This window comes from Aulonocara sp. 'chitande type north' Nkhata Bay, linkage group LG5 (assembly GCF_057382095.1).
Source record: "Aulonocara sp. 'chitande type north' Nkhata Bay isolate Kocher_YH1m ecotype deep benthic linkage group LG5, A_spYH_male_GT1.1, whole genome shotgun sequence".
In the NCBI taxonomy this organism is placed as follows: Eukaryota; Metazoa; Chordata; class Actinopteri; order Cichliformes; family Cichlidae; genus Aulonocara; species Aulonocara sp. 'chitande type north' Nkhata Bay.
In genome coordinates this window covers 25,303,790-25,330,312 of record NC_141348.1, presented here as the reverse complement: position 1 = coordinate 25,330,312, position 26,523 = coordinate 25,303,790, and the positions used below count along the sequence as shown (strand labels likewise).

General features: G+C 37.6%; 2 protein-coding genes across 2 annotated transcripts; both read right to left on the bottom strand.

Moving 5' to 3' along the window:
• Positions 1-685: 685 nt before the first annotated feature.
• On the bottom strand, positions 686-11,535 carry LOC147330719 (uncharacterized). The gene is made up of 19 exons (XM_086292467.1): positions 11,414-11,535; positions 11,187-11,213; positions 10,784-11,071; positions 10,179-10,493; positions 7,267-7,323; positions 7,113-7,169; positions 6,735-6,824; positions 6,326-6,385; positions 6,173-6,232; positions 5,924-5,968; positions 5,774-5,824; positions 4,037-4,096; positions 3,737-3,841; positions 3,160-3,178; positions 2,856-2,875; positions 2,722-2,762; positions 2,558-2,624; positions 1,676-1,713; positions 686-1,585 (listed from the first exon to the last, which is right to left on the bottom strand). The coding sequence occupies exons 1-19, from the start codon at positions 11,445-11,447 to the stop codon at positions 1,493-1,495; spliced, it is 1,527 nt and encodes a 508-aa protein (XP_086148593.1). The 5' UTR covers positions 11,448-11,535; the 3' UTR covers positions 686-1,492.
• A 1,406-nt stretch (positions 11,536-12,941) lies between these two features.
• Positions 12,942-25,954, bottom strand: LOC147330718 (uncharacterized). The gene is made up of 18 exons (XM_086292466.1): positions 25,735-25,954; positions 25,425-25,451; positions 24,480-24,794; positions 22,862-22,909; positions 22,707-22,769; positions 22,459-22,515; positions 20,188-20,232; positions 20,031-20,090; positions 19,014-19,076; positions 18,801-18,851; positions 18,647-18,709; positions 18,435-18,536; positions 18,150-18,168; positions 17,827-17,846; positions 17,678-17,718; positions 17,465-17,531; positions 14,108-14,148; positions 12,942-14,009 (listed from the first exon to the last, which is right to left on the bottom strand). The coding sequence occupies exons 1-18, from the start codon at positions 25,823-25,825 to the stop codon at positions 13,917-13,919; spliced, it is 1,266 nt and encodes a 421-aa protein (XP_086148592.1). The 5' UTR covers positions 25,826-25,954; the 3' UTR covers positions 12,942-13,916.
• Positions 25,955-26,523: the final 569 nt, after the last annotated feature.

The following is a 26,523-nucleotide window of genomic DNA, read 5'->3' as shown; positions in this document are numbered from 1 at the left end:
CGCGTGAGTATGACATGTGCTGTGCATGCCCACATTGTCCTTCTTCTGGTTATATGCATACACCCAGAAACTGCTGATAATAATGTGGAAATAAACATCAGTCTATGAGAAAAAACAATTAATAATATTATAATAATATTTTGAGAAGAAAATGGTAAGTTTACCCACCAAAACAATTTAAATATGTTTAATGTTGTTATCCGCGACCTGGCCCTGGATAAGCCGAAGACGATGGATGGATGGATGTTTAATGTGTGAGGACTAGAAAAGTGGTTTACAAGACTTGTGCTGGCAAATGGTTTGAGGCTTTTAATGCATTTTAGATCACTTTCACAGTTAACTGAAATTCTGAGCACTGAAAATAATATAGTTAAATTGGGCTACTGAGCCCTCAGAATAAAATAAGTAGAAAAGTTATAGATTCACATGATTGAGAATTGTTTGTGCAGACTTAGTGAAAGGAGTGTGGAAGTAAACAGAGCGAGGCCATAGACAGTAGCTCACATAGATAGATGCAACTTTAGGTGCATGAAACTGGGTAACGGGTCAGGGAAATGTGTGTGTGTGTGTGTGTGTGTGTGTGTGTGTGTGTGTGTGTGTGTGTGTGTGTGTGCGCTTTCTTTATCCTAGAGAAAAAAAACACGCGACAAATACTGTGGCTTATTACCTGTGTTAGTTTATGTGTAATAACCAGGAACCAGAAACTGAAAATGAAAAACTACATATTTCTAATACATCTCACAGTGATATATCACACAAATGAAACCTAGAGCCAAAAACATACATCTCTATTTACTGAATGTAAATTTCAGATCTTCCCCTTGTTGTTTTACTTCTGTTACCTGTGTGGATACAAAGTATCATCATCACTAAATGTTTTATGTCACATGATTATGTTACTACTACTAGGCAAACTGTAGCAGCTGTGTAGTGCAGTAATCAGCTACAGTACATTATTCTTCCTGTATTTTTTCATCATCATAATCTTTGGCCTAAAATGGTCTTGTGTGCTGACCTAAAAACTGCAGCTGGTTGGTGGGCTGAGGGTCAATTGTATGTTGCCTATTTTTACAAGCCTGTGTGCAGTCACAGCACGTAACAAAAGACTAACTGCTAATGTTATTGTCACAACTCAGAGTAGTAGAGCATCATCTACACAAATTTATATACTGGAGTTGTATTATATGGATACATTCGAAGTACTAAACAGCTTTATTAAGTTGTGCAATAACAGACAGGGTACAGATAAGATTAAGGGGAGATGTATTTCATAGCCCTCAGTAAAGATAGAGATTCCTCTAGATTCCGCTTATTAGAAATACTAAAGCTGAAATCATCATCATGTCAGTTATCTTTAAATAGAAAAAAAATCTACAACAATTCAAGCTCAAGATTTTTTGCAAGATTGCATCTATTACCTGTCACACTTTTCTCACTTTGACATGATTTAGATCATTTTAGGCATTTTACCAACAACGTCACCAAACATGTCTCAGTGTGCATTCAGCATGCTGTATATCGTGTCCTGTGAATCTGGTGGATCTGTTGCTTCAGAGATGGTGGCGTACACATGGTAAATGTCAGACTAGAAGAGAAAGAGTAATGCCCTTTTAGTCATTAGCATTGATTAAGATGAGAAGCGGACATATTTATTACTACACCAGGTCTAACTTACATCTTCATTTTTTGTCTGTTCCAAGTTTAGTTTCTCTCCTGAAAGAGAACAACATTGAAAAATTATTTCTTTCAGTCAGGATTAAAACACACACACACACAAGTGCAAGACAACATGTAGTCCAGTGGGTTCACAAAGTTTGTCTTGTAACTGTATATGTCATAGTGTTCTTCTAAATTTGGACATTTTAAAGGCTCTTTAGTGGTCAAATAGCTTTCCTTATCACAAGGTAGTAAAATGTTATAAAAGCCAAAGCTCCCTTGTCATACACTGGAAAAAATCATTACTGAAAGTTAGTCAGCAGTAATAACTAAATATGCTATAGATATGAAATAAAGATTTGAGCATATTAACAATATTACTGTTAAACAGTCATCATGTTATTGTGTTACTTTCAGAAACAACTAATGGTACACATAAATAATTACTCCATGTAGTAGGGCTGTGCGATATGACCAAAATCTCATATCCCGATATAAGATATTTATCGTCCACACAAAGATATATATCACAAAAATCTCAACAGGATCTTGAGCTTTATTGTGAAATCTTTATGTGGAAAATAAACAAGCAGATGACAGAACCACGCAATGGTTTTACCATCGTTGTTGCTAACGTCAACGCATAAAAACAGTCGCTTGATCGTCTGTAGTGTGGTTATATTAAATATAAGCGAAAGAGAGAAATTCTACAGTGACCATCAAAACAATGAAAAAATATTGCCATAAACAGATTGTTTTGCGACACCACGAAACAAACGATAGTGTAATATGCAATGATAGACGTTTTCATATCGTTATCCAATATATATCGTTATATCGAACAGCCCTACCATGTACAACAATTTCACCATCTTATTACTAGAGGCAAAAGCTGTCTTACTAGTAAGACGGTTGTCATCAGGTACTGAAGTGATCACACTGGAGCCTCCATCATTACCTGCAGGTAACTTAACACAACAGGGAAAAATCTACTTTATGTCCTCGGTATTTAAATTGATTGTTTTAATTAAGAGTATTTTTATTTGACTGAAACATTTTGTTTACCATTCTTCCCTGGTTCATTTTAGTCATTGATATAAAATCACCTGTAACAAAAGAAAAACTCAACAAAATAAAAACCATAATACATGGATTGATAGTTTTGTAATGCTGCCTGACAGCTAAAATGTATACAATACCTGGTGATGTTGCCTTTGTCCTACACATAAATAAAGAAAATGTTTAAAAAAAATAGAAAAAGCTGTATGCATTACATTACACACAAAAAAAGTGTGTTTATTGTAGAGAATTAGAAAACAATATTATGAGACATATTTATTAGGCGTTCTGCCCTCAAGCAAGGCATTTGATTCACCACTGCTCCAGTGATTCTGTTCACTGGATAAATAAGAAAAGGTCTGAAGTAAATAAGACCAACTTCTGGTTGTCTGAATGATGACAGGAAAACAGCTTATTAAGGTTTGCTGAGAAAATATTCCTTACCTGCTTTGAGAACATGTTTCTGAAAAGGTAGTGGCAAAGAAATGTCTGATCAGCATCTGATTAGCTTTAAAGTCACAGGTTCATTTATAACTATGAAACTGATAACATTTTTTACACGTGTATAAATTAGGCATGATGAACTTTTTCTGCTTGAACTTTTTTTCTTCTTCAGAATAAGATGATCTTTTTAATGTACAATTATTATTATTATATATTTAATGCAGCTATGAAAAATGTATCACTATATTACAAAAGGTTCATGAGTTCCAGGTTCTCAAAGTGGGGGTGAATCCCTGTGAGCCCTCACAATGTTGTACTATAACTACAGGAAATAGCCACATTGATTTTTTTCAGAGCAAATTTTTCATTTGCTTGTTCATGGCATAGATGAAGTGAAATAATCATTGGTACCATGGGCTTTTTATCTGTTTTCTGATCATTCAAAAGATATTTTTTTAAAATGCATATTTTGGTTAAACTTTCAATGGTAATATTATCTTATTTTTGGTTGACAGGCAGATTCTATCTCTAAAAGACATAAACATAAAAAGTTGTATGCTTTCATATGTGCCCTCACCACTTCTTCTTTTGAACGTGAGAAGCCCCAGCACCAGTAAGATGACACCCATGGTTACTCCCAATCCAGTCACAGCTACTGCCAACTTCCATATCGATGCTTCTGCTTTGAAAGCCAAACAAGAGTTTCACTTCTAACTCAAAACCAAAACACTTAAAAGTAGACACAGTTGGTCCAGCCAAACTGCTTAAAAAAACTGTGAGACATTAATACATTATTATTATTTTTTTTATTAATTCTATTAATAACCATAATGCCATGTACAAAGAGAAAGAGTTGAAGACATTGTTGTTTACCTACATGATTGTAATATTTTTGAAGAGGAGTTTACTCTACTGTCAGGCTGGCGTGCCTGATCCACTAAAATGAAACCGAAACATTGAGAAGTTGTGAAACTCATGTGATAACATCTTTTAAATGTCATTTTTCTTTCAGTTCTTTTAAAAGCAGAGGTCACACTAATAGCAGTTTAGGATAAGCAATAACTGATCCTTTAGGATATAAATATATGATAAATATTATAATGTTATATACACTATATCACCAAAAGTTTTATTTATATTGTGTTAAATTGCAACAAGAGTACCTCTATAGGATGCCCCTAATCTAGACATGATATCTCCTCGCTACTGAATATTCCACAGTCTGTTAGTGGTATTATAACAAAATGGAAACAACTGGGAATGACAGCAAAGTGGTAGGTAACATAAAATCAGAAATTTGGGTCAGCAAATGCTCCCCCTGTGCTGTGTGCAGTTTGTGTAGTTTTGTTTCCCCTTGTCTCGTTAGGTCTGAGTTGTCCCAGCTGTGTTTCAACCTGTTCCCCATCCCACAGCCATCCCTGTCCTCGTGTGGCTGTGGCTCAGGTGGTAGAGCAGATCAGCTACTGATTGGAAGGTTGGTGGTTCGATTCCTGGCTCCTCCAGTCTGCATGCCAAATATCCTTGGCCAAGATACTAACCCCAAGTTGCCCTCCGATGCATTCATCGGAGTATGAATGTGTGTGAGTTTAGTTTGGACTTGAGTTTAGAAGTGCTTGTATGAATGGGTGAGTGAGGCATGTTGTATAGAGCGCTTTGAGTACTCCGGGAGAGTAGAGAAGCGCAAAATAAGAATCAGTCCATTTACTTTCATTATCCTTCTGTATTTTAAGTCCTTTGGCTTCCTCTGTTCAGGGTCATGACATCTGTTGGCTTCTGTGCCATGTCTCATGTTCCAGGTATCTTTGTATCCAGACCAAGTTTCATGTTTAGGGTTTTTCATGTTTATTTTTAGTTTCCCAGTTTAGGTTATGGTTTATTCCTGTCTTTGTTTGCCTTGTTTTGTATTTTTCCATCAGCCATATTAAACAGCTCACTTTTTGCTAATTCAAGTTTTGTTCCACGTTCCTTTGTGTTTGCATTTGGGTCCACTATACATTTTGAAAATTTTCATTCTTCTATCTTTGTAAGAACAGTTTGTGGATGTCCCCTTCCTGTTCCAACATGACCATGACCATAAAGATTTGGATGGGTGAGTTTGGTTTGGAATAACTTGACTGGCCTGCACAGAGTCTTGACCTAAACCTGACTGAACACCTTTGGGATGAATTAAAGTAGAGATTCCAGGCCGGGCCTTCTTGTCCAGCAGAAGTGTCCGAGCTCAAAATGTGCTAATGGAAGAATGGAAGTTCCCATAAATACGTCCTTGCAGAAAGCTTTCCTAAAAGAGTTAAAGCTGTTATGGCTGCAAACAGTGGGCCAACTTCATTTTAAACCCTATGGTGTGAAAAATCACTCCACAGGATTTAAAATGATTAAGAATGGGATGGCACTCCAGTTCATATGCATGTGAAGGCACTTTTAGTAATCACAAAAAGTTAATTCTGTTAATGTTGATGTAACGTTTTCAGTGGGAGAAACTTTTCATCACTCATTCAAATGACCCTGTATAATGACTGAAAACAGCACCACTGACTAACAATGTGCTGTGAGATAAGTTTCACTTTTGATAATATAGTGTATGTTACCATTTTGTTTAAAAAGAAAAAATAGATACCTGAGGTAGCAGTGGCACGGGTGGAAGTATGAGACCAAGTAAAAGTTGGACCTGGTGAAAAACTTTTTACTTTTGAAATAACAGATAAAACAGATGACTTTTATAATATATTTTTTTATATATGTACAGTTTAACTGCACATTGTCTTACCTTTGACTGTAGTAATAGTCACTGTAGCATTAGTCTTGTATGGATCTTTTTAGAAAAAAAAATATTTGGATCAAAATTTCAAAAAGCTGACTGAGGTTGTTAGGTTCAGTGTATTTGCACAGTTAGTTTGAAATAACATATACTGCAATAGTTGATTCATGTGTTAGCTTATTTTTTTGAGTTGGTTTGCATTAATGTAGAAATATATTTGTATACAATATTTTACAATTCTACTGTCCCTGCAGTTACCTGAAGGAGAATTCACAGACGTGGTAGGACTGGAAGCACTAGGAGTACCGAGACTCGAATCTGTTTCAAAAAATGCACAAAAATGAGTTTCTTTAAAGAAGTTGTGTGTGTGATGATGTTCTGGATTATATTTCGATGTATTGTATTTCCTACCTGTGGCCAGACTAAATGGCATTTTTGCGCTGGTCATTCTTGATTCTCTTCCCACAATAACTACAGTTTTAAAAAGAACTATGATCATGAATATTCATAATAAAGAATATTAAACACACAAAATATCTACAGATAAAACATCTGGTCATTTGCATCAGTGTTGGAGGGTTTGTGACCAAGGGCCAGCAAAATTAGTAACTTCATTTCAACATCAGCTATAGCCCTGGTTACAAAGTACTGCCATTTATTTAAGATGCTGAACATGGTGAATATTTACTGTTCCTGATGAACATCAGAATTTTAGAGTTAGAGTTGAGATTTTTTTTTTACATTCTTAGAATTGAATCAGACATAAATAAAACAAGGACATTTCAATTTATCTTCACATTATTGATGCACTCGGTCTCACCTGTTGTACTGTCTGGTGAGGTTATATACGGAGTTGTTTTGACAGGAGTGTTCACACCAGTTGTAGGGTTTAGATTACGAGTACCCAATCCTTTAAGATAGAAAAATATCAAATAAATACTATAATGTCACATATGTTACTATTCTCTGTAAAGAAATTCCTGCTTCTTTTTTTTCTTTACATTATTCAACCCAAATAAAGGGAATGAAATGTCAAGTATTTGAATTGTTACACATTGTTTCAGTCTTCAGAATATTTAGTTTGAAAAATAATATATAACAGAAAAATTAAATGTCTAATTTTTAATTTGGGCAGATTTACTTTATCACAGAAAAAATATTTACTACTTTACTAACACCACAGCAGTAATTTATTTACCTGTTATCGAGTTCACTGAAGTGGAAGTTGAAGCACTGAGTTTGCTGAGACTTGATTCTGTTTCATAAATGGACAATAAAATGTTAAAGACATTTAAAAGAAGTGATGTGTGATGATGCTCTGGGTTGTTAGTTAAGTGTACTGCATGTCCTACCTGTGGTCATGATAGATGACGGTTTGTTGATCTTTGGTGATTCACTTTCCAGAATAGCTACAGTAAAAGGAAATGGGTTTGTGTACAAATAAAGATTTTGTTATTTATGCAATCAATTCAAAAGTGATTGAAACATTTTGAAACCACATTTACTATTTTATTAAATGTCACATCTGTCCCAATGGCAGTGTCAGGTGGCCCTGAGATAATGAATGCAAACAAGTTTAGGCATTAAGGCAAAATTTTACTTGAGATGTTTAGTGAAATGTGAAATGCTAACAAAATGTGTTCTGTTTAAATTGATCACTTTAAGTCCTGTTCTGATAACTTTCACTTGATTTTATAAAGGACAATCCGATGAATTGTGAAAACATACTTGTACACTGTAGACTCTTCTGCTAATGAAAGGTTTTTGTTCACCTAAATACAATATCAAATTTATTTTAGGTTTAAAAAAAATTTGACCAACTGTGAATGTGGAAAAGAAATGTTTTAGCTGTCTTTCAGTTCTGTCCTTCTTATTTTATTTATTTATTCTTTAGACACAATTATAGTTTTTAAAAAAGTAACCTTTCAACAAATCTTTCAAAGGTTGGCATATTTTGAAAGTTTATTGGTTTGTTTGCCTAACAAACTAAGTATCATGAGCAGGGTCATGTGTACTCCCACACTCAGATACTAGAGTTGCATCAGGAAGTGTTTCCAGTTATAGAAATTCATCCCACACCAAAAATGTTATTTTAAACCTCATAAGGTGTATTGTATTGTGATTTGGTAGTCAGAAAAATTCCAATTGCCTAAATTCAGTACTTAATATGTAACAATAATTTCAACAATAAATGAATCAACAATGATTGTTAACACACAAAGACATTTGAACATGTCATGTTAACAACCTGGAAAGTGCTGGCTGCATATTGTTGTGGTTTACACATTCACCTACGAATAGATGCCCCGATACCCTCCTCTCCCAGGAGAAGATACAGTGGCTTGCAAAAGTATTCGGCCCCCCATGAACTTTCCCACATTTTGTCACATTACAGCCACAAACATGAATCAATTTTATTGGAATTCCATATGAAAGACCAACACAAAGTGGTGTACACGTGAGAAGTGGAACGAAAATCATACATGATTCCAAACATTTTTTACAAATAAATAACTGCAAAGTGGGGTGTGCGTAATTATTCAGCCCCTTGAGTCAATAGTTTGTAGAACCACATTTTGCTGCAGTTACAGCTGCCAGTCTTTTAGGGTATGTCTCTGCCAGCTTTGCACATCTAGAGACTGAACTTCTTGCCCATTCTTCTCTGCAAAACAGCTCCAGCTCAGTCAGATTAGATGGACAGCGTTTGTGAACAGCAGTTTTCAGATCTTGCCACAGATTCTCGATTGGATTTAGATCTGGACTTTGACTGGGCCAGTCTAACACATGGATATGTTTTGTTTTAAACCATTCCATTGTCGCCCTGGCTTTATGTTTAGGGCCGTCGTCCTGCTGGAAGGTGAACCTCCGCCCCAGTCTCAAGTCTTTTGCAGACTCCAAGAGGTTTTCTTCCAAGATTGCCCTGTATTTGGCTCCATCCATCTTCCCATCAACTCTGACCAGCTTCCCTGTCCCTGCTGAAGAGAAGCACCCCCAGAGCCTGATGCTGCCACCACCATATTCGACAGTGGGGATGGTGTGTTCAGAGTGATGTGCAGTGTTAGTTTTCCACACATAGCGTTTTGCATTTTGGCCAAAAAGTTCCATTTTGGTCTCATCTGACCAGAGCACCTTCTTCCACATGTTTGCTGTGTCCCCCACATGGCTTGTGGCAAACTGCAAACGGGACTTCTTATGGTTTTCTGTTAACAATGGCTTTCTTCTTGCCACTCTTCCATAAAGGCCAACTTTGTGCAGTGCACGACTAATAGTTGTCCTATGGACAGATTCCCCCACCTGAGCTGTAGATCTCTGCAACTCGTCCAGAGTCACCATGGGCCTCTTGGCTGCATTTCTGATCAGCGCTCTCCTTGTTCGGCCTGTGAGTTTAGGTGGACGGCCTTGTCTTGGTAGGTTTACAGTTGTGCCATACTCCTTCCATTTCTGAATGATCGCTTGAACAGTGCTCCGTGGGATGTTCAAGGCTTAGGAAATCTTTTTGTAGCCTAAGCCTGCTTTAAATTTCTCAATAACTTTATCCCTGACCTGTCTGGTGTGTTCTTTGGACTTCATGGTGTCGTTGCTCCCAATATTCTCTTAGACAACCTCTGAGGCCGTCACAGAGCAGCTGTATTTGTACTGACATTAGATTACACACAGGTGCACTCTGTTTAGTCATTAGCACTCATCAGGCAATGTCTATAGGCAACTGACTGCACTCAGACCAAAGGGGGCTGAATAATTACGCACACCCCACTTTGCAGTTATTTATTTGTAAAAAATGTTTGGAATCATGTATGATTTTCGTTCCACTTCTCACGTGTACACCACTTTGTATTGGTCTTTCACGTGGAATTGCAATAAAATTGATTCATGTTTGTGGCTGTAATGTGACAAAATGTGGGAAAGTTCAAGGGGGCCGAATACTTTTGCAAGCCACTGTACAAATCCCTTTGAGGATGTGTCAGGAAGAGTATCCAGTGTAAAAACTACCCACTGTGCCACCCACTTCTACTGTAAGCATGTTAATATACTGACAATATCATCAAAGCTCAACTCTTCCTACGTTCCAAGAGACTGCTAACCTGGATCTATTCTTTTTCACATCTAAGGTCGTGGCCAGTGAAATGAAATGATATCTTGCGAGTAACAACTAAAAAACATTTTTAGAGAAAAATACTTTGTATACTTTTATTTTAGTCATTTTCATCATTTTAATTAATTAAAGTAGCATCTGTGCTATAAAGTCTGCTTATCTTCGACTTACCTGTTAAGTTGTATCGATCACTGCGAGGAGACAAAGACCTGGGTTCCCTTTTCAAAGTGTAATCACAGCTGGCATCTTTTTGTTGAACAAAATGTAGATGTCTCAAAAAATCATCAATTGAGACATAAAACTGGCAGAACTGCTGTTTGTTTTTTGTCTTGCTATTCTTCCAGACAGCTACTGTGAGGATTAAACGACTTGCTTCTCCAAAGTACAGATTACATCTTGTATCATCTTTCACAGATCCAGGCAGAGAGCAAACAAACCGAACATGTTCCCCATTAAAATGCTGCACACTCATCTGTGGTGTTTGACCTACATGAAGATTAATCAAGTCCCATTAATATACAAGAATATTGTATGTTTTACCAGCACAACAATAACAATACTGGTGTTCATAAAAGCTGAACGGCAACACATTTTGTAATTAACTGTAACTGGTCATGTTTAGATTCCTGCGTGCTGTCTTTGGTGGTGTAAGAAAATATGTAAGAACAACACTCCTAAAAAAGTTTTGTGAAAGAAAACATGAAGCTTTATAAAGATAATAACGTCTAACACACTGTATGATAACTTATCCAGTCACAGGAAGAGCAGTCTCTCACTTTGTATGGTGATGGAGGATGGTTCACTGTCAGCAGACGTTGAATTAAGGTCTCCAGTGTAAAAACATCTCACTTTAACTTCAGCAGGTGAACTGTGATGTGACATTAACAGCAGTTCTGTTGCAGTGAAATTCTGCAGGCATGAGAAGGCTTTGGAAGTATTTTTGCTCACCGTGTAGAAAAAACACTGATGAACTGAAACAGATGTTGGTGCCTGACAGTGTAACGTGACCGAGTCCGTCTCTGAGATCACCTCTGTGTTCACTGTCAGGGTTGGTGGAAGAAGAGCTGAAAAATTAGAGGTAAAGAAAATTTTGATCTAATAGGTAATTTTTGGTTTTAATAAAAAACAAATATGCAGTCAAAGAAAATCTTTGTGGAAAGTAGAACATCAGGGACTCACCTTGTGCTTGAATTTCATGAACGAAAGCTGTTGGAAAGAAAGTCTGTCAACAACGTACTGGAGGCATGTATGACTCATTAATACAACAAACTGTCTTTTCAAGATCACAGGGAATCGTCCTGCTGAGGAAGTTTTAGTTTTTGATTCCACACGTTAGTTTATCAGTTAAAAATATAAACAAGGAAGCACCAAAAGACACAAAACTGGTTACAAGAGGTTTAACTTACACATGAGGATGACAAACAGAAGGTGTCCAGCCATGATGAAGAAGATTACTGTGACTGTGCAGAACACATCTGAAAGTCTGACTTTGTAAAGGCTGATGTTCCAGTTTAAGGAACTTCACAGGAAAACCACAGCAACAATGAACGCTTTTACACAGCGGAGCAAATGAACGTGAACAGCCCTTTGAAACTACTTATGAGTTTTATTTAGATCAAAGAACAAGAAAGGAAGTGAAATAAAGACAAGCATGAGTACATTTGTGTCATTTCTGTTGCTATGGGCTTAGTTTCCCAGATGTCTGTCCTAGCCTGTTTGGCGCCCTGGGCGAACACTCCCTCTGGCGCCCGCCCCCCCCCCCCCCCCCCCCCCCCCCCCCCCCTCCACACACACACACACACACACACACACACACACACACACACACACACAGACAAAACATATTAAGGATTGTACATTAACATAAAGCTGTTGTACACACACACACACATATGAAGACAGAGAGAGTATGCATAGTATGCAAACGGCTACCAAACAGCCATCATAATTTGTCATACAATGAGAACAGGACAAATCAACAATTGACAAGGACTAATTAATATTAAAATCTGTAACATAATGTATTGTTTGGAGTTTAGTCCGTTACTGTTACTATTTTTACCATTTCTTCTTGCAGCAACTGTAACGCACATAATTTCCTTAGGGATTAATAAAGTATTCTGATTCTGATTGTTTCAGGATGACCTGCCATTATCCAATGACACATCTGCTTACCTGCATCTTTTGCTCGTTTCTCCTCCTCTTCTTTTCTCTTTTTTTCTAAACTGAGGACCTGATGGCTTTGAACTTTTCTTGTCCATCTTCCATTGGTTTTAATTTTGCGCCCCAGTATGAACACCCATCACCACAACATGATCTAACACACCTAAACCTTAGTTCACAGATTCACTTTGTCTAGGGTGCATTTCTGAGATTTCACACAACCCAGGATTCAAATCATGGGCTTGGATTTACAACATTATAAATGAAATGTGCTCTATTTGGAAGCAGCCGGCCCCCCTCCCCTTTCGACGGGTTGTGTGTGAGACTTTAAATCATCAAACTGTAAATTTTAAATTGTTATTGATCCCTTTACCCCGAGTCCTAAAGTGTATATTTATTTTCTTACTCTTCTTATATATATTGTTTGTTTACTTGCACTGCTGTAACTGGAGCCTCGTCATCTCGTCTCTCTATATACTGGACTGTATGTAGCGGAGATGAGAATAAAGTTTACTTTGGCTTCTGCAGCGAGCAGGCGCACCGAGGGCTCTCGCGCTCACTTTTCGTGTATAGAATTTCGAAAAAACATCGGTGCAAATTATAAGTCTGTATCTGTCTGGTGTTTTCGTGTTTGTTGGTTTGTTTTTATTTTGTTTTATTTTGCGAGTTGGTTATTAGATGCTGCTCCAGCCGGTCAGAGAATCCCCCGCCGCCCCGCCCTCTCCTCTCTGCGCCACAAGCAGCAGGCGCACCTCGCAGACGAAGGGCGCCCTTACTCCCAGGAAATGGGCGATAGAAAACCGATCGGTGCCTATGCCATTCCCAATATGCGCTGGCTGACGTCGGGGCAGCATGAGTACGAGCATTTTTTTTTTTTTTTTGCCGATGCCCGTGATGCCGCCCCCCACCACGATGCCGCCCCGGGGAACCGCCCGTGTCGCCCGTATCAAAAACCGCTACTGTCTGTGTGGCAACATGTGGCAGTAAAGAGCTCAAGAGTTTTAATAACAGGGACACCATCATGGGAATTTAACCAAGAGAATATTTATTTCAAACCAGTACAAATAACACACAGTTATACTTGATTAAGACCTTAAGAAGTTATTTTTTTCTAATATTCATTTTAAAAATATTCACACATGTTTGAATCCCAGTTTGGTGTTGTGGTTTTCCTGTAAGCAGAGGTCCAGGGAATTACTTTACCTCGAATGTACATCTCAGTTTTACACACACTGTTACTACAGTGCAGTTCAAACCAGGGCTGCACTGACAACCACTAACCACTGAAGAGAAAGTCTCCACCGTTACAGCCCAGCTACGGCCACTTTAGGCCCTCAGCTCTGGTCAAAGCAAAAGCAACAAAAACAAAAAAGTAACCCCTACTGTTCCTAACCCAGATACAAAAGCAGCCTCCTGCCAGTGTCTAACAAATATTTCATAGAATAAAATACAAAAGTGGAAAAGGGTCATTACTTGGATACACTATATGCAAAAAAAATAGTTTCAGGAAAAATGCTGTGCAAAAATTTTGAGCCAAACACAGATAGCAATTTGACATTAACCAGGCAGAATATATCCAATTACAAAATGTTGTGCTAACATTGATTAGAACAAAAACACGGTTTCAATCTTAACTTGCAGCTTCTGCAGAATACAGTTTGTTCAAGGGACAAAAAACATTTCCAGTACTGACAGAGTGACAGTGGGCATTTGGTTCCATTACTGAAAATAAAATAATAAGCATCATCAATGTGCCTGCAGCATGCTGTAGGTCATGTCCTGTGAGACTGGTACAGCTGGTTTCTCAGCGATGGTGGCGTATGGATGATAAATATCAAACTAGAAAAGAAAGAACACAGCTGTGTGAGTCATTTACGTCTCGCATCTTCAAAGCCAAATAACAAACATCTTAATTACTGAACCTTTGTCTCACTTACATCTTGATCTTTCCTTTCTTGTTTATTCAGTTTCTCAGCACCTGCAATTAAAAGAATCACAAACTAAAACTGCTGTTTTAGACAGATACAAAGTGCAAGAAGAACTGAAGTAATACAGTTTTGTTCTATTCCTGCACAAATATGACCTGGTGTACTTCCCCATGTACTGAAGGGCATACACCACATGTTACTGTCATTTCACTATTTTTTTTTTTTCTTTAAGAGGACCTGAAACATTGGGATCTTTTGTTGGTGTTTTTCATGCAACAGATAAAAGCAACAATGTAACTGAAAGATTTGCTTTTTCATTGGTGCAACTCTTTAAATGATATAGTATTCACTTTTTCATACTTTGAAAGAAACACAGCAACTAAACAACTAAACCTGCAGATAAACTGAGGAAGAGTTGGGAGTTCGCCTTGTAATCGGAAGGTTGCTGGTTCGAGCCCCGGCTCGGACAGTCTCGGTCGTTGTGTCCTTGTCATTGTCTCGGTCTCAAGACACTTCACCTGTTGCCTACTGGTGGTGGTCAGAGGGCCCGGTGGCGCCAGTGTCTCTGTCAGTGCGCCCCAGGGTGGCTGTGGCTACAATGTAGCTTGCCATCACCAGTGTGTGAATGGGTGGATGACTGGATGTGTAAAGCGCTTTGGGGTCCTTAGGGACTAGTAAAAGCGCTATATAAATACAGGCCATTTACCATATTGTACATTCTCTATATAGCAGTAGGGACTGCAGGGATTAGGGACACTGATTGTCCTGCAGCACCCCCTGGTGGATGGTGGATGTCCACAAATATAATTAAAAACTGTGTAGTTGTGTGTTATGTTACAAGGTCTTTGCAGATAAAGTGCTGCCATATTGAACTACTTTTCAAACACGTTTCATCAAACATGCATAACAATGTACAATTTACAACATTTATATAAATATTAGAGGTGCAACGATACTCGTATCGATATTGAACCGTTCGATACAGTGCTTTCGGTTCGGTACGCATATGTATCGAACAATACAAAATTTTTAATTTATTTTATCAACTTTTCTTCTGACGATGCTGTCTGTGTTGAGCGCTCAGTGGATCTGCGCTCGACAGTGCAGCCTAGGCGGAGTAGTCGAACGCAGATTCACTGAGTGCAGGGCAAGCTAGCGAGACAGAAGTTAAGCTCTGGTTGCAACATGGCAAATTGAACCTCCCCCACCCTCATTCAGATGTGGCGTTTTGAACCAATTTGGTTTTCATGTGAAGTATGACCCTGAAGGTAAGCGCGTCATGGACTAAAGTAAAACAGTATGTCGGATGTGCCACGCAATGCTCAATTACATGGGTGGGAACCAGGGCTGGACTGGGACAAAAAATCAGCCCGGGCATTTTGACTAGTGACCGGCCCACCATGGTATTATAGGAAAAGCCATAAAGCCTTTATAATAAACTTAAACCTACACCACCCTCCCTATTCTGGTATTCTAAACGGTCTTTAGCAAAAATATAAAACAACCTAATTTATAATTACATATACCTAAGTAATAGGGTTGCCAACTCCCAGCAGAAAAAAAAAGGGAATCACTCCCCCACCCTCTGTTTCAAGATACTTAATTGACAAAACTGATTTTAATTTAATGCACATATCAAACAAATGCACAGAAATCTATTATTTTTCTCCTGTAATCAAATAGATTCAACATCTTTCTTCAACAGAATTGCAGACTCCACAGATGGTACCTTCCCAAAGGAAAGAATACTATAACTTACTAGGGTATATACTAGACTCAATATTTACTGAATACAATAATGTATTTCTATACATTTTACATCAGATGAAAACTTTGGTTGTAAGATTCAGATAAATATTTATTAAAAGCTAGACATTTTAAATGAGAATAAGAAAGAAAAGTATGGATTCTGGTGTTATTTGTCTCTCAGAAACAGTTCGTTTCTTCCCTTCAACTCATTCATGTCACCTAAAATGTAAACCTGTTTCTCCATCACCTGTTCAGCTCTGATGATTCAGTAAGGACATCTCCTGGTTTCATCTTCATGTTTCCCTCTTACCACATATCCAAACCGATATCATGACCAGCAGCTTTACAGCTGTGGCTCCAACGAACATCAGCTGATACTTGAAATTAACATTAAATAAATTCTACCGACAGCTGATCAAGCTTAAACGTGCTGCTGTTGTTTAGCGCGACATCTGCTGGTTCCCTCTTTCTGGAGAGAAAAGCCGATCAGCTGATCATTGATCAGTTTCATGACTGAATTAGCAATTTTCTAGCTGAAGTAGTGATGAAATCGTGTTCCTTTTCACCTCAACTTTAAATTTCGACCTCCTCTGCTGTAACTGGTCAAGCCCAGAGTCGATCATGACCAACTGGCCAATCCACCACCATTCATTTATATCGTTAAAAAAAAGAAAGAAATAAAACCCCATCGGCCCATAAAAATGAAAAATTACGAGTGGCCCACCGGGCAAATGCCCGGTATGCCCGATGGCCAGTCCAGCCCTGGTGGGAACTAGTGTGTTAGCGCAGTTAGCTCGTTAACGTGTTGGCCTTCCAGCCCCACGCACGGGGTGATCCGCGGTAGCTCGTTAACGGAGATTTGCCGTGTTGTGGCGTTAACGTCATTTCAACAAGATTAACACTGACAGCACTAGTGGGAACACAACGAATATGACTGCACATTTACTCCGACATCATCCTAGTGCAAAGACAAGTGGAAGCAGACAAAAACAACAAGCACGCATGCTACAAACTTTACCCGAGTCATTTAGACAGCCGTTAGCACATGATTCTCCTTATGGGGACCTGATTTGTTTAATATGCTACTGAGAATATAGCCCAGAAGAAGCGGATAGTATAGCTTTTATTTTGGAAAGAGCCATTTCGCTGTAATAAACTCTCTTTTCCAAAGATGAGTGACTTCTCCATCAGATAGATTTATTATTTTATACCTTTGTTGTTTCAGCAACATTAAATTTAAAAACTGTACTTTTGAGTTAAAATATATATTTATAATTTTAATAAATGACAAATTAAAAAGGCATGAAAAAAAAATTTTGTATCGAAAAAATATCGAACCGTGACACCAAAGTATCGAACCAAACCGAACCGTGAATTTTGTGTATCGTTGCACCCCTAATAAATATCTATTTTCATATTGCTGTTGAGGTACCCCCAGTTTTCACACATGTCATCCTTTCAAAACCCCCTGCCTCCACATAAAACATGTTCCCACAGCTGTGGTATAATAATATAATTACAATATTGAAATTTGTCTTCCACCCTGCACTACAGTGTTTAAGTAGGTGTAAAACAAAAAGGAAAATAAAAATAAATGAATAAATAAAAACAGCTCACCGGTAGCACAGCTGACACCGGGTATTGAAGTGATCACACTGTAGGCTCCATCATCACCTTCAGGTAACTTTATGCAGCAGGAAAGAGGACATTAAATGAGAAAATCCATTAATAATACATTAAAGTTAAACTACCCTTAAACCTCTTGCATTTCAATTTTTGAATGTTTTGTTATATTAGTGTAGAATTTGACAAACATTTTAGTTTATTTACCATTCTTCCAGGGTCAATATTTGTCATGCACACAAAGTCATCTGCAGCAGTAGGTAAATCATAAAGCTCAGTTAACAAGTGTATAAGTACTGTCCTAATATTGTATAAATCAACAACACATTGATGCTGCAACTGAATGAATTCAGTACCTTGGATGCTGGTTCTTGTCCTAAACATAAAAAAGAAAAATTAATTTAAAAATTAAACAAAAATCATATAAATGTTGAATATTCTCCATAGACCAATCGTATTACTCTGTTTGGTTACTACTTTAAAGACTGTTTTTTGATACAGGAAAGTGAATGGACTTTCTGCCCTGAAGTGCCCCGCTGCCCCTGAGCAAGGCATTTAATCCACAACTCTTCCAATAATTCTGTTTAGTTGCAGAATAAGAAAATCTAAAGTCAGTAAGTTTAACTTCCGTCTATACAAGTGATAACAAAATAATACTTGCTGAAAACAGGTTTCTTGCCTCTTTAGAGAATATCCTTCTGGAATAAACAGCAATAAAGAAGTGACAGTTAGTCTGCTGGGGTCAGATCAGCTTTACAGCCGTTAATTACAAACTGACAAGCTCTGATTCAGTGAGACGTCTGTGAAACAGAAGAGCCTCTAACAACAAATCTGACTACAAAACTGCTTTTAAGAAGAAGACACTGTAGTTGGTATTAATCCACTGAGTGTGAAATGTTAATATTACACTCTAACTATCAAATACATCTGCATGATTTTACATAATAACTGATTGAGATCTCACCAGTTCTTCTTTTAGATCTGAAAACTGCCAGTACCAATAAGATGGCACCCACAGTTACACCAGAACCAACGACGACCAACACAACAGTCAGTGTCCACATTCCTGTTTAGGAAACCACAAACACATCTCATCTCTAACTGAAAAAGAGATTAATGTCTGCTCTGATTTCTTATTAACTATTGTCACAAATAAAACATCAGTAATTTAATTACCTGATGGTGAGATGACAGAAGTGGGAGAAGTGGAAGCACTGAAACTGCTGAGACTCGATTCTGCTGTAAAAGCACCAGAAATGTTTAAGATCTAAGATTTAAGAAGTGATGTGTGATGATCAGAGTTAATATTCACATGAATTGTATGTCGTACCTGTGGTCAAGGTAAATGATGATTTTGTGTTTGTTTTTCTTGAAACTTCTTCTACAATGTTTAGAATAAAAGCATATTTAAAAACTAAACAAAACAATATATTACACCAAAGCTCCATGTCTCTGCTTTGAGGAGGATTGCATTAATAAAGAAAAATCAATAAATTCTGATTAAATAACGCTACAATGCATAAAACATCAGTAATTTAGTTACCTGACGATACGTCCACAGTACTGGTAGAAATGGAAGCCCTGGGTGCCGTGAGACTTGATTCTGCTGCATAAATACACAAAAAATGTTAAAGACTTTATTTATAGTGATTGTGTGATTGAGTTATCAAGTCATTTTGAACTAATAATCAAAAGTATTATCACATTAATGACTATTTCTTTCCCAGCAGTATTGTTAGTTACTCAGTCAATCCACTGCTTTGTTCCAAATTCTAATATTTTGTTTATTGTTGTAAATTTAGTGCAGACATAATATGAGTGCAAATGTCTGGAGATGCTGAATAGTTCTTGTCTTTGTGTCCTTCTGGTGCTTATTTTTGTTGTTACACTCAAAACAGTACTTCTAGTTTTCTTGGTCAGCAGTCACAGGAACAATAATTAAGCTAAGAGAATTTAATGATTACAACTTTTGTTATACAGATAAGAGAAATCATGTAGGTTTTGCTCTGATAAAAAATGTGTTGGTTTCTTTATTTTCCCTGTGTTATTTCAGTTTTAGAAATCCCCGTACCTCAGGGGAACAAAATAACAGTAGAGACCAGACAGTAGACAGTCGTAATTATAATAGAAATCAAGTTAATGTAACTTCTGTGCCTGACTGTGTGAGTATGTTCACTGTGCGTCTAACTGGAAAACTGATGCTAACTCTGAGGACAGAATTACTTCAGTAAATATTTTGTAATTTCAGCCACAAAAAGAAAAAAAACTGTTGTCACTCTACTTAGTTCCTCTACTTTTACACGAACAGGCTCTTTCTTTACCTGCAGGAAGTTACAAATTTATGATGAAAGAAAAACATTGCTAAATTAATGGCTCAGCTGCTCAGAAGCACATTTTAGCAAATGTTTATGCTTATGTCTGAATTTTTGATGCATACCTAACAATCTTACCACTCAAAAATCGTCACATGTTTTGACTACAGAGGTGGCACTAACTGTAAGGCTGACGCTAACTATTTAAATGTGCTATCAACAATTGTCACACAAAACACATCAGTTACCTGACTTAGACGGTGAGTTCACAGAAGTGGTAGAGGTGGAAGTATTTTGCTGCGGTTTTGCTGCATAAATCCACAAACATGTTTAAGATCATTTTAAGAAGTGGTGTGAAAAAAAGAAGTGATCTGGATTGATATTTAAATGTACTCTGTGTCCTACCTGTGGCTGTGGTAGATGTTGACTTTGTGGTGGTCGCTCTTGATTCTGCTTTTCACAACAGAGTAAAAGAAGACAAATAAATCAACATGACACGTTTTTTTCCTTTCACACAGTCATTTTAAAAGAAGCAATTTTGGAACTAAAAACAAATTTACTGTCACAGTACTGCAGCATTTCCACCCTAAATGCAAGGTTGAGTTAATCAGTCATCCCCCACTTTGTTTCAAACTGAAATATTTGGGGACCTGTTTTAAAATATAAAATTAGTTTTTACCTCCACCTTTACTCTGAGTCTTTACTGAAAATGTTTTATATGTCTGTTAAATATTTATCGTTCTCATCTTTGTATTTCTCTGGTGCTTGGTGCCTGTGGTGTTGCACTCAACAGTCACATGGACAGAGTTAATTATTAAGCCAAGAAGAGAAATTATTGGAATCATGGTATTATTGTTATTCTATTAATAAAAGGTCTCTAAGATGAGACCTTTTATTATCATTCAGTGGTCAAAGAAAGGACAGAGCCAGTGGACACTGTGGATTTATTTTCAGCTCAGCTATCAACGCAAATCTCTCTAACTGTGACTCTGGGGACAGTGAGCAGTTTCTTTGCACAGGAAACATTTGACACTGAAAGCTGATGTGTATTTTTTATTTTTTTTTGTTATTGTTGTTGTTGTTTTATATGTAAAGCAGTTACTGTTGCTTATCTCTTATTAGCAATAAAAAAGTAAAGTATTTCTGTTATGGGTGTAAGAGCCAACATCTCTCAGTGAAGGCTGATATTTTTCATTTATCAAGTTATTAATGGTTTTACTTTGGAAAATTAAAGCAGTGCTTTTCTGTTAATCTTATTCAGCATTTTTATTTCAGAAATCAAAAAATACTCTATAGAAGTGAGGATGAAAAACAGTAGTTTTGTATTTATTTACAAACAGATTTAATGATGAATCCTCCCCAGGTGTATCAGAATTAAAATGGCCACTGCCAGTGGCGGACTCCCTCAGACATCGGTGTGTTGGTGGTTCTTTGTGTCTGGGGATGGGCATCCAGGTACACACCGGCTCACTCCTTGGCGGCCGCTTATCGGGGCCTGGAGCCTGGGGCTCGGTCGGGCCACTTCAGAGGTGGGGTGCCCCCGGCCTCTCGGCCTGGGGCTCGGTCACTCAGGCACAGCTGGCTGCCGGCGGAGCTCATGGGCGCGTCACTGCAACTCCCCCTGGCTTCTGCTCCGCGGCTGCTGAGTGAACCCTCATCTGGGACTCTCCTCAGCTCTTTCTGGGACAGTGGTGCGGCTGCCCCTCTGTTGGTCTTCCTTGGTCTCTTGTGTTCTGGGGGCCTCTGGATGTCTGGAGTTTTGATCTCCTCCATACCTGCTTCATGCCCTGGAGGACGGGGCTGTGGCCCCCCCACACCCTCTAGCAGATCATTACATGAAGGAACCTTTTAAAAAAACAAGCGCGTCCATGCTCACAGGTGTACACACGGGTGATCACACCCACAAACTACACCCCTTTTGGCTCCTACCTCAAAGCACACTGTGTTCTGTTGATCTTATGTGCTGCACAATAATGTTTAATATTTAGTATTTACTGTCATATTCCCATATATCATTGTGATGTTGTTTATTCTATTACTCTTGTTCTCTTCTGCTTGTTCTCTTTTTTCTTTCTCAGCAGGTGATCCAGGTGATTGATATATGCATTTTTTTTTCTGCCCATTCTGTTGGTTTTTGTTTTTTGCCCTTCTCCCCCGTCCCTCTTCTCAGCTGTTTCTCTTTCCCTCTTTCTTTCTCCCTTTCTTTCCTCCAGTCAAGTCTGTCCCGTATTCAGCAAGTGAAAATAAAATAAACAATAAAAGGTGAATCAAATGGACCATTACGGCAAGGCTGGGATGGTCAATTTGGTAAAGTAAATCCGTTGGGCATCTTTCTTTGCCTTTAGACAACAATTCTGATGGCAAAAGAGCCAAACGGGACAGGCCAAAAAAAAAAAAAAAAAAGAATTAAAATGGCGACATAGTGTTTTATATACTCATTGCACGGATGTGTCCTTGTTGTGGAGTTCAACTGATGATGACTTTCTTTTTCTAATATGCTTAACTCAGATGAACACACTGGGAGCTGAATGAACTTAATATGTTAACATGGTGAGAATTTAATGAATGCACAAAGTACACACAGCTGCTGTATCATGGTACATAGAAAAAATCTGGTTAAAACTATTAATAAAAAAAATATTATGGATTTAAAATGATTGAATTGTTTTTACTTACCTGATGTTTTCTTGTTTGAGGTATGGTTTGATTCAGGCTTTTGAAGTTTTGGAACTTCTGAAGTGAAACAGAAACATTAAAAAAAAAATCGTGTTTTTCCATTTTTCATGTACTCATAACAAAATCACACATTGTCATCTCTACTCATGCCATGCTCTTAGGTCACACTAATTGTGGGACTCAGATTAACAGACTTTTCTATTTCTGATTAATTACTGTCACACATAACCTATCAGTAATTTAGTTACCTGATGGTGGGGTTACAGGAGTGGTATTATTGGAAGCACTGGGATTGCTGAGACTCAGTTGTGCTGCATAAATACATAAAAGGTTTGTTTGTTTTTAATTTAAAGAAAACATTCACAATGTTCTGTATGTTACTTAGATGTATAGTCTGTCTTACCTGTGGTCATGGTACATGGTGACATTGTGCATTCTTTTGCCAAAATATCTAAAAATTAAAAAAAAAAAGTGTTTATGTATATAAAAATGAATGTGTCTATATTTTGATGGGTGATTTTGTTGGTTGGTTTTCTTGTGTTTGCCTGTGGTGCATTGGGAGTCATCTGCCGGGTATTTAAGGAGCACTGTGACAGCTCTCGGGTGTCGGATTGTTGTCTCGGCCTTAAGTGGTAAATCATCAACCGGCTTCTATGTAGTACTTTGATTTGCACGACATTCACGGATCGTCATCTCTTCTGCTTCACTGCCCAGCCATTCTCAATCTGGAGTTATCCTGGCTAACTCTCCAAGCTACCTCCCTGCTCACCTGCGCTGCCTGGGGTCCACGTCGTCCCCACTTCAATGTCCAGCCTTAAGTACCTCGCCCAAGCCTCTAGTAAATGTGTGGCAAGTAAGCTCTCTAACTTATTCCTTGTGCAGTCTCTCGTAACTCCTTTGCTCCGTTTCTACAGGTCGCTTAACTGCATTTTCGCCTTTCCCCCTCCGGACAGTTTGAGTTCTCTGTTCAGACAGAACTGTCATGTTTGTTAAACTGAACTACAAACATTAATCGAAATGTTTGTAGTCCCAGATTTAAACCTAGTGGGGAGTCCCACTAGGTTTAAATCTGGGACTCTCCACCATTTGACCTTAGAACTGAAGAAGCTTCTCGGATGAGAGGTGAAACGTCTTCAAGCAACTTAAAGAAGTCCAGACGCTTTTCTTTGCAAGCTCCTTTGACTACGATGACCTGGATGACTGAGAACCTTCACAGACATTAATTGAAATCCTGAAATTCAGGATCTTTTTCAGAGCCAGAGTATACACTAAGTGACTGCAGAGATGAGGTTTTCATAAAACACCTATAAAACATGAAATTAACAAAAATACACAGCAGTCTTTAATAATAAACTCATTCATTTAGAAACTGCATTTTGTGACTACTTGTGTTTTCTTTGTCTAATATTTACATTTGTTTGAAAAATAGGAAAACAGGAAGGTTTTTACACCACTGTATGTCTTTGTAAACTACCCCTTCTTGGGAAATGACAACAATTATTGAATATTAAAAACAGATGAGATCTGTGTAGGAGATCAGAGGGTTGTAACCAAGTAGAATATTAATGATTTCATGTCAACCTCAGCTGCAGCCTTGCTCACCACTAGCACATGCTGGGCTCAATGCTCAACATTGTTAATATTTACAACGCTTACAAAATGGCTTACTAAGAGTTTAATCATAGCTGAACTATGACTTTATTCACATCTTCTGGCACAGCTGCACTCTTATAACCACCAGTTCCAATAATTTTGAAAAAAAAAATTTCAAATAAATTCAAATAATTTTGAATTTTAATGGACAAACAGGCTGAAATTCAATAAACTGAACAGAATTCAGTCAAATTAATCAGATCAACTACAAGAAAAGATGGAATAATTATACAGCGACTAAGGCACACTTTGTAAAGTTATGTCAACTTCAACATTCAGTAGCAGTTTATTTAATTAATGTTTTATTAATTTCAAAAGTAGCATCATATACACTAAAACAGGTTATGCTATGTTTCTCTTTGACTTACCTGTCATGTTGTATCGATCACTGCGAGGTGACAAAGACTTGGGTTCACTTTCCAAACTGTAATCACAGCTGGCATCCTTTTGTTGAACAAGAAGTAGATGCTTCAAAAAATCAGCAACTGGGACATAAAACTGGCAGAACCTCTGTTTGGTTTTTCTCCTGCTTTCCTTGGAGACAGTTTGATTTAGGACTGGACGACTTGCTTCTCCAAAGTACAAATTACATCTTGTATCATTTTTCACAGATCCAGGCAGAGAGCATGTGATGAGAACATGGTCCCCATCAAAAGGCTGAACACTCATCTCTGGTTTCTGACCTGCATGAAGATCAATGTATCGTCATTAAGTATCAGTCACATACTCGTCATGTTTCAACAGTGCAATAATAAAACAGTGTTGACATTCACAGAAGTCCTACTGTAACACTGAGTCATCATGTTTTATAATTTACATTAACATACATGTGTAATGTTAGAGTTTAATCTAAACTGAAATGAGAAACTGTCTGTCACTTCGTACGCTGACAAAGATTGTGTTACTGTGTGAAGAGGGAGAATTCACATCTGCATACTGCACAGTGTAAAAACATCTCACTTTGCCCTCAGAGGGTGACCTCTGATGTGGCACTAACAGCATTTCAGTTCGTTGTCTGTGTCTGTAAACGTGAGAAACCTTTGATAGTTTCTTGCTCCCCAGTATAAAATAACCTAAACATATTGAAGCAGATGATGGTGGCTGACAGTGACTGAGTCTGTCTCTGAGATCACTGTTGCATTGGTCCAAGACACGCTAAACAATAAGAGGTAAAGAGGCGTTTTATCAAAAATATAATTGTTAAATATGACAGTGAGAAATTATGATTTCAGTAAAGAGCAACTCATCAGAAGAAAAACATGTTAAATGTTTAAAGAACAGCTTGAAATTAAAATAGTAAATTGTGGACTGACCTTGTCCTTGAATCTCAGGTGAGGAAACTGTCAGAAAAAAATGACAAGGTAAATATATATATTAATAAGTAAAAAAAATATAAATAAAATGTAGAAACATTTTTTATTGTATCAGAGTCCAGATAGAAGTCAAGATCAATTTAATTTAACACAGGGAAATTTCTTTTGGACTCCATACTGAATTTTCTCAATACAAATAAAAATACAAATAAACAAAATAAACACACACTGCATAAACACTCAACACAAAACCAGCCATCAAAAATTACTGCTACATAAAATGCAAAAACTTTCAGGATGTTTAACTTACTCACGAAGATGACAAATAACAGGAGTCCAGACATGATGAAGCTGAAAACTACAACTGTCCAGAAGTCTGACTGATACACTCGATCAATCATTTTGCAGAACTTACACAGAGTAAAACCACAGGAAGTAACAGTGCTGAAACTCCCACATAAAGACCACAAGCTACACAGTGAACAGGCTTTTGAAAGTGCCTATAGATGTTAGCCTGAGCTAAAACCACAGGAAATAAAGAAAAGGAGAGCATGTTTTACACCATTTCTGTTGCTGTGGCTTTCTGTGATCCAGATACAGATCCAGGCAGAGAGCAAGTGATGAGAACATATTCTCCATTAAAATGCTGAACGCTCATCTGTGGTGTTTGACCTACATGAAGATCAATGCAGTATCATTAGATATCAGTCACATATTCTGCATGTTTTACCAGTACAAAAACGACGACAGCGGTGATAATCACAACTGTCCTACTATAACACTCAGTCATCATATTTTACAACTGACGTTAACATTTTCGATCCCCTGAAATTTCTTTTAACACCACATGGAGGCTGAAATGTATTTTACATGTATTCGACGAATCAGTAAAATTTGACATTCAGCCTTCTCAGATGATGCGTGAGAAACACATGTTGAACTGGTTAAATATCAGCTGGACCATCACATCATGTCTGTTAATATGAACACACAGAAAGGTGTAACTGAAATCCATCATAATTTTATCATAACAGGTTTTTATATGAAATACAAACAGTGATTCTGTATCAGGTTTTTGTATCTGCAAATTTAGCTCAGT

What these genes read in the sequence shown, in the direction of transcription:
- LOC147330719 (XM_086292467.1), bottom strand. Translation starts at nt 11,447, where the DNA reads ATGGCTGGACACCTTCTGTTTGTCATCCTCATGT. An exon ending in TGATGACAACCGTCTTACTA is followed by an intron (nt 1,714 to 2,557) that starts GTAAGACAGCTT and finishes GTTCTCTTTCAG; the next exon opens with GAGAGAAACTAAACTTGGAA. An exon ending in AACAGACAAAAAATGAAGAT is followed by an intron (nt 1,586 to 1,675) that starts GTAAGTTAGACC and finishes TTTCTCTTCTAG; the next exon opens with TCTGACATTTACCATGTGTA.
- LOC147330718 (XM_086292466.1), bottom strand. Translation starts at nt 25,825, where the DNA reads ATGATTGATCGAGTGTATCAGTCAGACTTCTGGACAGTTGTAGTTTTC. An exon ending in ATCATTTACCTTGACCACAG is followed by an intron (nt 18,710 to 18,800) that starts GTACGACATACA and finishes GTGCTTTTACAG; the next exon opens with CAGAATCGAGTCTCAGCAGT. An exon ending in GACAAGAACCAGCATCCAAG is followed by an intron (nt 17,719 to 17,826) that starts GTACTGAATTCA and finishes CTACTGCTGCAG; the next exon opens with ATGACTTTGTGTGCATGACA.